Raw genomic sequence first — 12,525 nt, forward strand, 5'->3', positions numbered from 1 at the left:
TTTTTATACTGTACATCCTAATTCATTCATGATTGGACAGCAGATCCGCAGTGACATTTAGTATGCTTAAGGGCACTGGTGAAGGTTGTGGATTACACTAAATACATTCCTGCTTGATCATTTCAGGCATTGCTTAAGACACAGTCAGTCAGACAAAGTATAATAAAAGGAATTTTGTAAGAAAAATGCTCAAGCTGTCAGTCCTCTTGTTCCTTTTTTATTGCTTTTTCTTAAAGATGCCTCAAAATGAGGGTAATGCAGGCTGATGAAATGTTTTACACTTGTAACTGAAGGTACAGAAGTGAATATTGATGTAAAAGTGGTTCTTTAAAACCTACATTTTCAAGTAGAAAATCCACTGTCCATAAGGACTTTTCTCAAGTAAGCCCTTATTTAAAGTTCCCACCCCCTTGTTTGCCTCCTATCTCTAGTTTTCTCTCACCCCCTATAAGAGCAAGCTCACCAAAATACATCATTTTCTGACTGTAGCCATGCATCTGAAAACATCTCTACTGCTGCTGGTTCTTGCTGGTAAGATGCAGTTTTTTGTTGTTTTTCATTGTTTTTTTTTTGGCTCTTGATTCTGTCCATTTTAAAGTCTGCTTTGCATGCTTTTTTTACTAGTTTGTACAGTAAGTGGAGCACAGCTGCCCAAGGCCTTATGGCAGTTTGGGATCATGATTGAGTGTACCCAGTCTGATGTTAGTGCCCTGAAGTACAACGATTACGGCTGCTGGTGTGGCTTTGGGGGACAAGGAACTCCTCGAGATGAAGTGGACGCGTAGGAAGACGTCATTTACCAAGTTTGTTTTCCAGTCATCATGTTAAACTGTATGAAAGTTGTGACTTTCTTTTCTTGTGTTCTTAGGTGCTGTCACATCCACGATCAATGTTACGCAACAGCCAGAAGGGCTCCTGGATGCACGGCCATCGCTGACCTTCCCTACATCCTGTCTTACAAATTCACCTGCGAAAATCAACAAGTGACCTGCTCAGGTGGGATTGTGACTATAACTAAAGACACTCTGACACCAGGTTCACACACACACACATACACATCTGGGCTCCAAATTCAACTGTTTTAAAAAATAACTTTCAAGCTTTTTTCTGTGTTTTAGTCCTAACTTTGGTTAAAAAAAAAAACTTTAAAACTGCTTCTATAGCCACAAAAACACTGATTTTCTTAGAATATGAACAAAGAGCAGGTAACAGATGAGTAGGTGCAGTATTTCATTTAAAAACAACTACATTCAATGCCTTGTTTTGAAAGTTTTCTTAAATTAACAATCTTTTAAGAGATTTTGAGGCCTTTTGGAGCCTTGCTGAGAGTATTCATGGAATATCAGACTGTATCTTTACTGTGAACATAGAAAATCAAACAAGGCTGCATTCGTGGTCCAGTATGTGCACGTTGTGTACATATAACTACTGCATATAGACACAGCCAGGGTTTGAGGTTTGATTCCCAACTGAGTGTACCTGAACTCAAAATAAATGCTAGTACAGTGCAGCTCTTTCACACCAGCACTGAGTTTCATAATTTAAGCTTACTTCATGTTTTGTTATAATCGAGCAGCTTCAGACTCACATCATGACTCAAATCTGTGTTTGCAGATATCAACAATAAGTGCCAGGCTGCTGTGTGTGAGTGTGATCGTGTGGCGGCTCACTGCTTCGCTCAGTCCCCATACAACCCTGAGAACAAGAACCTGGATCCCAAAGTCCACTGTGTCAACTGAGTTATACAACCAACTCAAAGAAATAAAAACACATGACAACATTCAAAGTCCCAACGTATACCTTTAAAAAAATTTATTTCTTTATCATTTTTAAACAAAACATGACGTTAAAGAAGTTTGCTTATGTACAGGCTGCAGTTTAAAATAAAAGAGATCAAGCATCTGGTAGTGTTGTGTTGACTGTGTCCTTGTCTTTGTGTTTCTGTCACAGTTACATTATTCTACAATTCCAGGTAATTAAATATTTAGATATTTAATTCAACTTTGGCTTTGGTATGAGGTGGATTTCTATTTCTTGGAATGTATATGTCTAGTTGAAAAGACAGCTTTATAGTTATATATAGAATCTTGTACAAAAATGTATAACCAAGAGCAAAAGTTAAAGAACACTGTGTTGATAGGTAGTTTGCTTGTGAGTCTTTGTTTGGTCAGGTTGACATCATAAGTTTCTTTCTCTAAAAATCTATTGACGATTCAGGGTCAAGTAAGGTTGGAATGAGAAGAACGACATCCAGCGGTTGTTCTCATTTAACACCGGTTGATGCTGATTGATCGTAAACGGAGGAAGCTTTAAGTTGTAGTTATGTTTGGATCCACTTTGACTAACGTGATCACAACATGACCGGAATTTCAGATTGGTGAAAAAAACTTGATATCAGAAAGATATTCATGTTGAATTTCAACAAAACAAATCAACAACAGAAGAAGTTTAAAAGACAAACAGAGAGTCTGGATCACGGCTCTGTGGATTAGATCGGCTTGTAGAGAAGAGTGGTCACGTACTTCTTTTTGTATCGGTGTGTCGCGCTGAGAACCATCACACCATCCTGAAAACACAAGTAAAAGTACAGGGGAGGGTTTTAAATTGTTAAATATTTTTTTAAATCCTAGATTATATGAAAATTGGCTAAAATCAATATGAATTTGGCTATAAAATTTTGAGCTACACAGAAAATGAGGAAAAGATTCAAGACTTAGATTTTTTTTCATATGCTTTAAAAGTATACATACAACACTATGAACTATGACTTTCTCCACAGTTAGAAAGCAGACATGTGGTTACCTTGATGGAGAGGGCGTACAGGTGATTGAGCATCACATGGTTTGGCTCTGGCAGTAGAGTCGGGTCACACTGGTGGGGGGGGGGGGGGGGGGGGTTGAAAAAGGAGAATTCATGTTACTAAATGAACTGCTACAGTGACCATTAAAAGTAAGCATAGGCTGCAGCATCAAGGAGCTACTTACTGAGATGCCTGTGTCCTTGTTGAGCAGCACTTGCAGCAGGTGAGGAGGTAAGATAGGAGGACTTTTTATCTTGTCATCTGGCTTGATTACGTATGCATCCTGTAGGTAAGGGCCGGGAGGGGAACTGGATAAGTCTGAGGACAAAGAGTCAGCTCAAATCAGTCAATACACAATTGAATTGAATTGTCTTTATTGTCATTGTACAGTATTTTCCAAATACACCAGCAAATCATCAGTCACTCATAAATGATGTCATTATTTAGTGAGTTTAGCCTTATCCAACTTAACCCAACAGTGTCACATAAGTTGTTTGGAAAAGAAAGCCAATTCATGGATAAAGCAGTATGTCAAAGTCCCAGTAGTCCCAGTATGTCAAAGTTCATCATTTTGATATTTCATGCAGATTAAAAAATGTTGATGTTAATTTATAAAAAAAATGTTGATGTTAATTTATAAGCTAGTTTGAGAGTGAGTTATACTTTATAGTTCATTAAAACAGCTGTTAGTACCTGAGATGTCTGCAGAATCCTCTGAGTCAATCTTGAGGGCATCAAAGACTTCAAAGTCTGTTCTCTTCACCTGGATGACGTTATTGACCGTCCCAGTTTTAGCTGTCATGACGGCCTGGGAGAGAAGCAGTAAAAAGAAGAGAAGAGACATTTTTGACAACAGGAAAAGAAAAGAAAAAAAGAGGAAATCTGTGACATCTGTTCTGTCTAAAAAAAAAAAGGGGAAAAAAAGTTTCCACTCACCCCAGTCGGATCCAACGTCCACTGTCCATCTACGCAAAACTTGTATTGGTGCTCTCCCTCCGGCAGGTCCACGATAGCCACAAAGTTTTTCTGACTGTTGGAGAGACGACCACGTGTGACATTTGTTATTGGCGGACGCAGCTCAAGCATATCATGTGTTGTTTGAGACATCCCGCATGAGTCAAATATACCTTTTGTTAAGCGGGATCTTGGTGGCCCAGTTGTTAAAAGAGCCAGACACAAAGACTTCTTTCGCGCCCCCCGACCATCTGAACACGGTCGGCCTGGCGGCTTGTGTTGGGCTCTTGCTGTCAGACTCCAGATCCTGCTGCCAGGCCAGAAACTCCTGTATTTCCTGCGGAGCCTGGTAATACAGGAGGATATCAATGTATTGTTGCTATGTTAATGAGAGCAGCTACAGACTCCGCTCCACCTCTGTTACCTCAACGCAACACTTCCTGACTGACTGAGCTGCTGAGAGGGAGCAGATGATGGAGAAGACTTCTTTATGTGTTGGTATGCTTTTCTTTTTAAGTGTTCATTTTATTGACAACTTTATGATCCTTTATGAATTTTGGTACATCTGTCTGCAGATTTTGATGAATTGGATAAATCCAAATCAGCTTGCTCACAACCGAATAATGTTTATATTTCAGTATTTTAATATTCAATTTTCTTTGCTATATTTACTTTCCTTTTCTGGCAGCAAGTTTCATTTAATTTCAATATCAAAAATGTGCTATCCATCACAGTAAACATTACACTGTCTATGTTCTTAGTCAAAGTTACATTTTTACTGTTTGCTAGTTCAGCTCAGATCACAGAGGACTGTTTTATACACACACACACACTTCCTCTCGTTCTTCACTTCCTCTCCGTTTAATATGACATGTGTTTAATTATTCTTTCCAGAGTTTCCTGACAGCATACAGCATGAAAACACTGCTAACTCTCAAATATCAGATGTTTCGATATATATCAGACTTTCTCGAAAACACCTGAATGCAGCAGCAGGCTTATAGGACAATGATGTACACAAAGGGTTTTTTTAAGTCTTGTGCAACTTTCACTAGAAAGATAGATACATCTGATTCATCAACAAGTTCAAAAACATGAACTTTTTTTTTTAAATGCATCACCATGATAAACCAACTTAGACCAGAACAAAAAACAAGATAATTAGTGAGGGATTAGTCTCACAAACTTCAATTTTTAGTATGAATATGAACTATTGTGCAGTTCATAATAAATGTGCTAGAACATGCAACCCAACCACTGTATAGTCCTTTAAGTTTTCATCTCATCTGGTCAAACGTTAGCTTTAAGGCCACTGTGTCTGACTTTATAACCTGCAGTCGACTGTATGACTGTGAGACACAAGCACTGATATAAACTTATCATCACCTTTGGATCGTCTCTCTGGAAAAGGTCTGCGTCCTCTGTGCTGTCCATCAGGATGTTGGGACGAGCCTCTTTCCCTCCTTGTTGTCCATCTCTGTATGACCTTTCACCCCCGCTGGCCCTGTCGCTGTTGCTGTTCCCCATTCTGCTGGCATCAAACTCTGCAACACACACACACACACACACACACACACACACACACACACACACACACATATTGTTATCAAGTCAACCTCCACAGAGATGTCCTTGAACACAGAGGGCCCCGTGCCCCAGTGGTCCCTGGACTGACCACAAGGGGCCCTTATGAGGCTCCTAAACTACAACATTTTTTTTTGGCTGTTTTAAGAAGAGGTTTCATTTTTTCATTACAGAACTGTGAGAGACGAGAATAATATTATAATACCAACCTCAATCTTGTCAGAGGGGTTTAGCTGGCTGCAGTCATCTGTTTGTAGCTTCTGGAAGTAGTAAAACAACCTGGTGTCCTTTTCCTGGTTCTTTCCGTCTTTGATCTGAAGATCACTCGGACTAAAAAAAATTAAATAAAGGATCAGTTTTAGGCTTGTGCTTCTTTTCCAGTGTGTCCCTTTATTTTTTCTCTCGTGTTCAGCTGTACTAAGCGTGTTTTCGCCATTTAGTGAGAACTCCAGTTGTCTCGTAAGGAAAACACACCTCTTCCGCCTCTCGTCCTCAGCTCTCAGCCTCTGTATGCTCACAGCTCACACACAGTTAAAATTTAACCCGTTGTTGTCGACCGTGTGGTCCTAAAGTCATTCAGATCACTGTTTCTAGCTGTTACCTATAGCTACTGGAGCTATGCTGTAGTCACGTGTTTCATTGTCTGACCGCTGAATTAGCTATCTTTCATCGTTCTGTCCACAAAATGTCAGGAAATAGCGAAATATGTCCGTTACATCTTCAAATGTCTGGTTTTGTTCAACAAACACCCCAAAACAGATGGGTTGGCATCATGTCAGACAAACAAAAGCATCCAATAATTACATTTGAAAAGCTGAAACCAGCTGATTTTTTTTTTTACTTGCTTTACAAATTACTAAAGCGACCCTTCAATAATCAAAATAATTGTTAATTATTTAGTGAATTGTTAATCATCTGTGGATCTGATCATTATTCTACTAACCATGCAGCTTTTAGCGGCTTGAGGAAGAAAAATACAGAAATCCATAAGAAACAAAGTAAAAAAAAATTAAAAGAAAGCTTGAGAAAGAAAGGAAAAAAATCATTTTCATCATTTTGTGAACCTTTTGATGAATCCAGTGACCCTTGGGTGTCCCAAGCAGTGGCAGATACAGAAGTGGGTAGGCCTGGGAATACCTGGATGGGCTTCTTTTATTAAAAAAACAATAAAAAATATAAAAAGCATACATTATGCTATTATGAGAAAACATCTTAGAGTTTTTCTGTGGTGTTGGAATGGTTTTCTTTATTAAGTGCAAATAATCTTTACTTACCACACTTCATTTCTTACATGCTCTCTGATATTACAGTTTAGGTATAAACCCTGAGAGGGGAACAGAGGCCATGCAGGGAATGGAAGGTGGTGTCCAAGAAGACAGTTCTGGCACTATTGAAAAATGCACTGCAGTACGATACATCATTACAGCACTGTTAAAATAACCCAGAGCTGAAACATGAGAATCATCAGCTCTCACAGGGTCACAGCCAGAGCTGGAGTCTTAAAGCTTTAAAAACGGGTTAGCACTGAATTGGTTTGTATCACACTGTAGCTACTGCTTAAAACTTAGAACTATGTGTGTCATAACATTACCAAAGATAAATACATATACAACCAAAAGCACAGACAAGATGCTACAAAATGTTGTTTTACTACTTATTATAGAGATAATTACATCTCAATGTCAGCTCTCTACTTGAAACAGTTACCAACCACAACCATGACAAATAAAATGTCAAACTTTAAAATAGCATACTTAAAGTAGTGTCCTTCTCCTATCAAGGTTATCTTTTTATTTGCCAGGTTGATTGGATGGCTGCTTTTGTGGTTGACTGCTGGAGTAACGTGTGGTTAATGCGTTAACTTTGAATAAGTATTAAAGGAACAAATGGAAAACAATGAATGCATACTTAATATAGAGATATGCAAGAGTCAGAGTCAGTACAGCCTTTTAAGATTTATGCAGCTCAGTAAAATGGTGTCTTTGTACAATATTGCATGATTGCTCTCAGGTATTCTCACGGCTATCTAGTTTCATGTAATTCACATGTCTACAGCCTCTAACTGAACACACTAAGAATGAAAACACAGAGTCATCATTATTTCAGTGTGGAGAAAGGTCACCCTTTTCCTCTTTGGATTAGAAAACAGTGCATGTAATCACAATTTTACTTGGTGCTTAATCATCAGAAAGAAAAGCAGCATTTAATTTCTGTTAAGTACTTGTTTTTTATACTTGACTGAATACATGGAATTTCTCTCTTTAAATAAGAAAAAAAAATCAGTAAGGTTATATTTTTAAGTTTCCTTCCCTCTGTAATATAAAGTTGGAGGACAAACCCAGTGAGAGGAACGGGGATGACACATGTAACCACAAGTGTTGTTGGCATCTTCTTCTTGTGTGTAAGGCCTCTGTCTGCCTACAATGCTGCAACACCAAACACACAAAAAGAAAAGTCACGTGCTACAGAAACATTTGGCTTATTACAGTGAACTGATCTCCAGCTGTCAGTGAACATGTTGAATATCAGCAACAGCAACATAGTGAACATTTGTTTCCAATTTTCCATCATCAAAAACAAAAAAGACATTGTTTTAGATGAAATATCTCACATTATTTGCTCAGATTTTTTAAAAACTCGTCAGTGGTATTGAACTATATTCCCAGAATACCCACTGGTGTCCCACACCTGCAGGACATATTTAAATTGAGCTTATGTCTACAACATCAGCATATGACATACAAGAACAGGATGAATTTTTCATTGCCACTTTCAGATCTGGGTCATAGTAATGATCCTAGCCCCCTCTGCTGGCTCTCCCTGCCAGATCATGATGCAGTCTCAAATCAAATCTGTAAACTCTGCACTTTTTTTCTTGGCGTGCTCTGCTACAGGAACAGCCTCATTCTTCTTTTGTCTGCAGCACATGGAAAGAGACAATTTGCAGGATTGATCCCAAGCCTTCTCCAGATCCTCAAGACACATGTAGACTGGTTGTGCAGACTCCTGACTCCTCCTGTATCACTGCGAGATTTAAGAGCTGGTCCAACAGAAAGATGGACAAGGCTTCATCCGAGTCCTTGAACTCTGCCTCCTCCACCATGCATGCTCCATCATGCATGCTGCACCATGCACTGCTGAACTCTATTCCCAGTCAAATTCTGCAGATCTTTAATCCTGCAGAGAGCAAAGTCCATTCTGCCCTGCTTGAGTTGTCTAAGGGTTCAGCACAGGGAGTCTTCTTTCTACAGCTGGTGTCTAACAGCTGCAAACTTCTGGCTGCAAATGCAAACACTTAGTCAAGCAAAAGAGGCTTTCAGCATTCAACTCAGACTCTGCGTGCCCTTCCCCAGTATCCAGACAGAGTTGATGACTCAGCAGGTAGAGGCATCTGCTTGACATTTGTATTTCACCCTAGATACATTTTTGGGGTTTACCACAGCTATACAGCAGCTTCTCCCGTCATCTCAACGGGCTCACTAGCAGGTGGTGATCATTTGACATCTCTGCTGCTTATTGATTATTGGATCATTTTCCAAACATGCTGGGCACTATAGACAAAAAAAGAGGCAGTGTGCACTAATAATAAAGCAACACTAAGGTCTACTAACTAAGGTCATGATTATTTATACACCCCTTGACCATTATAAAGTGGAGATTAAACTTTTATTTCTCTGTAGTTAGTGTGTGCTGGATCCCTTAGCAGCATGAAGATTAATGTTATTTTTAGACTTGTGTTAATATTACAGAGTGCACAACCTCTGAGTCCAATAAATCGCAAGAGGTGTCAAAGATGGGGTTTGAACTGAGGCCAGTGGGTGAAGAAGATCTGATATCTCCATATTTATTTTCTAACAGATTGCAAATATTTATAATAATATATTCATTCATATTCTTCTGCTTGAAATTGGACATTTTAGGCTTGAAGTTATAAAAATATAACACAAGCCCCACTTTTCAGGTGAGTGAAAGCACTTTAGGCTCCCCTTTGTGATCTTTGCATAATCATTTCTACCACTGTGCAATTACTTACATGGTAACAAGTTGTGCAGTATAATGAACACATCAGCTGAAACCAAGATGTGTTACGACGTGTTTACAGTCAGTTTCTGCCAGCTCTTACAAAACCACCAGAGCTGCTGATGACATAAGCCAAAGAGAGCTCCTCTTCCTCACACGAAGCTGATCCTTCCATCACAGTGTTCCCTCCGCTCTACTTCCACTCTGTCTTCCTCCTCAAGCGGTCAAATCAGATGCTGTGGAGTTGAGAGGAAAATCATACTTGAAACCTTAAGCTTTCTTATTTGTGTGTGTGTGTGTGTGTGTGTGTGTGTGTGTGTGTGTGTGTGGTCGATTATAGGCTATTTCTGGGGGAAAATGTCAGACTTTGGGCCAGTTAATTGAAGATGGCTTGTCCAATTCAAGTGAAGTTAGGTTAAGGGTGAGGTCAGGGTGAGTGTGTGTGTGTATGTGTGTGTATCACATAAAGTGCATTCGTACCGTAGTAAAGTGCACAGTGATATATGCAGTGATGATCAAAAGGCCAATGACAAAAGAAGTGATCCCCAGGTGGAGGGCTTTCCTACCAAGCTGCTCAGAGCCGTCGTAGTCCTCCTCATCGTGGCTCTTTTGGGCCTTTGGCGTGAGGGACAGATCACATTTAGTTTCTATAACATCTGTTCTGCAGGCTTGTGCAGCCTGGAGGGTGGAAGTTTGCATTAAGAGTTGCATGCGCAGGTGTCATTTTCATCTGTTCTAAACATTTAGAAAGAAATCATTCACTGCCTTGCTGCCTTCACATTTTCCTCTTTGCACCTGCCCTTCCTATCTTGTACATTCATATTTGTATTGAAGCCAGGGTCCTTACTAATGGGGAAACATGGATTACAGTTGCTTATATGCCTCATCTTGTTACCCACGGCTACAAGGATGCAACAGCTGCTGTTGGCACATCAACTCCACGCAAGTTTGTTTGCACCCCAGTTTCCTGCAGACCACTCCAACAATTGGTGCAAATATGTGTTGGCCCTAATGCTCAAACCTCTTTGAACTGTTGCGGGAAGACCTGGGTTTCATGTATTCAAACACAATTTATAAAAGACAAATGTGTAAAATATTACTGTTCTACACAGTCATGAACATGGTTTGGGTCTATTTCTGTCCTCATTAGCTTGTGTAACTGTAGATGTAGCCACTTTGCTTGATAAAAATAGGAAAAAGCCTCATAAATGGCAACTAAGCGTTAATATATTATATATCCAGACCTCAGGCATGCATTAATCATCATCCCACGCTGCCCTTGGTGTCTTTCCCACTCTTGTCTGTAATGTACTTAGTCATATGTCATGTCCCATGTTGACTGATTTTTATGCACTGAATGCAAACAAAAAAACCTCATAAAACATCACTTTAAGTATCTTATGCTGTAACTATTCATAAATACCAGACATGCACATTTACCCCCCCCCCCCCCCCCCCCCCCACCTGACTCACCAGCAGAGAGAAAACCAGCGCCACAATATTGATTGGCCATGCAGGGCAGAAACAGGTGAACATGGTGAGACAGAGGTAGTTCCTCAGAGGGGGGACCTCCTGAGCCTCCCCGTTCGCAGGAGGTCAGCGCCCCCGTCCAGAGAGGGCTTGGTGTTCATGACCGTCTGCAGTATCCCCTGAGACAATAAAAGCAAGGAGGCGAAACAGAGCGCTGCTGAGGCACTGGGAGACCAGAGGCAGAGGCAGGGGAGGGGAGGCAGTGGAGCAGTGATGATGGAAGAGAGAAATCATCCAGCAGAGAGATATGAGAGGGACGCAGAGGCAGTTTGAGCAGACAGAGGACTAAGACCAGCGGACAGACTGACTGAATGCTGCCATCACTTACAACAGGATGGGACATTTTACTGGTTTATACAGTAAAGAATTGAAGTCAGTGGTGGAATAAGTTACGTTAAGTGCCAATACACTATGTAAAAACATGTAAATACAACTTAATATAGTCCAGTGTTTTCCAACACAAGGGTCAAGTTCCCCCAAAGGTAATGCGATTATTAATGGAGTGGGGAGAAGATAAAAAGGTGCCTGTACATAAATTTGTACTCTTTTTTTTTTTGGTGAGATATTAAAAAATATGGCCTCTCTAAGCCTTGAAATAGCTGTTTAAATTAAACCATCTGAGAAGTTTAGAGGGGAAATCTTTCTTTGGTGTAACTGCTATCAATCTGAAATGTGACAAGAGGCCTGAGATTCACTGCTTTTTTATAAGTCGTCATAAGCTAAAAAGTTTGGAACCAACTGATTTAATATTAAACTAGTGACTACAGCTGTAAAATATATGTAATGGACTCGAATTTATAACATTTCCTTCTGAAACGTAGTGGAGTAGAGGCATTAAGTAGCTTAGAAGGACTCAAATAAAGTACAAGTACCCCAAAATTGTACTTAAGTACAGTTCTTGAGTGAATGTACTTATTCCACAAATCTGTTGAATTTACAGTGGACACACAGTTATACAAAAACTCTCCCAATGTGGGAACTTTTAAATCTGAGAGAAAAAAAGACCTTTATCAGTTCAGTTTATGTCTCATTCCAGTTGTGGAAAGTAACTTCAACATCCGCTTTACATTTAATGCTTTTACTTTTACTTACTAGAAGTGGGTTAGAATTTACATACAAAAGATATGATTTTTATTACAAAATATGAATGTCTATCATAGATTACACTACCATTAAAACTATTAAACTTCATTACTATCACTGTTAGCTCCTCCCCAACCAGCTACAATGCTAAAATGCTCTGGCACTTTATGCCTATATGCAAGAATTGAATTTTATTTGTAAGAGTATTTTTACATTGAGGTTTTATACTTATGTAAAACATCTTAACTCTTCTTCCATTGCTGTTATTCATTCACTGAAGACATTTGGGTCAAAAGTGTGGAAAAAAGGACAAAATGGACATATAAGTGGAATGTTTTAAAATAATTTATTAGGAATTTTAAAAAGTTTTTTTTTTTCAAAGGAATAAACATGACAGGAAAAAGAAAATCAGAAAAGGTTACAGTGTTGACAAGATTGTTATTTTTCAGTGAACACAGCATCAAAGTATGAACTATCATGGTAGCCCGCAGCAGTGTGAGCCAAGTGTATCAAAACGTGAAACCTGGTATTTTGTAGATCGCGAGTGCTTCATT

At 39.4% G+C, this 12,525-nt stretch overlaps 2 protein-coding genes across 3 annotated transcripts; one reads left to right on the forward strand and one right to left on the reverse strand.

Annotated features, from left to right (window-relative positions):
• The first annotated feature begins 491 nt into the window (after nt 1-491).
• Nucleotides 492-1,743, forward strand: pla2g1b (phospholipase A2, group IB (pancreas)). Its single transcript, XM_053325968.1, has 4 exons — nt 492-531; nt 625-781; nt 869-996; nt 1,615-1,743. Exons 1-4 carry the CDS (start codon nt 492-494, stop codon nt 1,737-1,739), a joined length of 450 nt encoding a protein of 149 aa, XP_053181943.1. The 3' UTR covers nt 1,740-1,743.
• A 19-nt stretch (nt 1,744-1,762) lies between these two features.
• prkab1b (protein kinase, AMP-activated, beta 1 non-catalytic subunit, b) lies at nt 1,763-5,829 on the reverse strand. Of its 2 annotated transcripts, XM_053325964.1 has the most exons (9): nt 5,813-5,829; nt 5,548-5,668; nt 5,141-5,298; nt 3,928-4,100; nt 3,737-3,830; nt 3,494-3,608; nt 2,985-3,118; nt 2,803-2,871; nt 1,763-2,566 (listed from the first exon to the last, which is right to left on the reverse strand). In XM_053325964.1, exons 3-9 carry the CDS (start codon nt 5,279-5,281, stop codon nt 2,489-2,491), a joined length of 804 nt encoding a protein of 267 aa, XP_053181939.1. In that variant the 5' UTR covers nt 5,282-5,298; nt 5,548-5,668; nt 5,813-5,829; the 3' UTR covers nt 1,763-2,488. The 2 variants fall into 2 exon arrangements, with proteins under 2 accessions (XP_053181939.1, XP_053181938.1); XM_053325963.1 differs by lacking the exon at nt 5,813-5,829 and having other exon boundaries at nt 5,548-5,806.
• Nucleotides 5,830-12,525: the final 6,696 nt, after the last annotated feature.

Source organism: Scomber japonicus, chromosome 9 (assembly GCF_027409825.1).
Source record: "Scomber japonicus isolate fScoJap1 chromosome 9, fScoJap1.pri, whole genome shotgun sequence".
NCBI classification, from domain to species: Eukaryota; Metazoa; Chordata; class Actinopteri; order Scombriformes; family Scombridae; genus Scomber; species Scomber japonicus.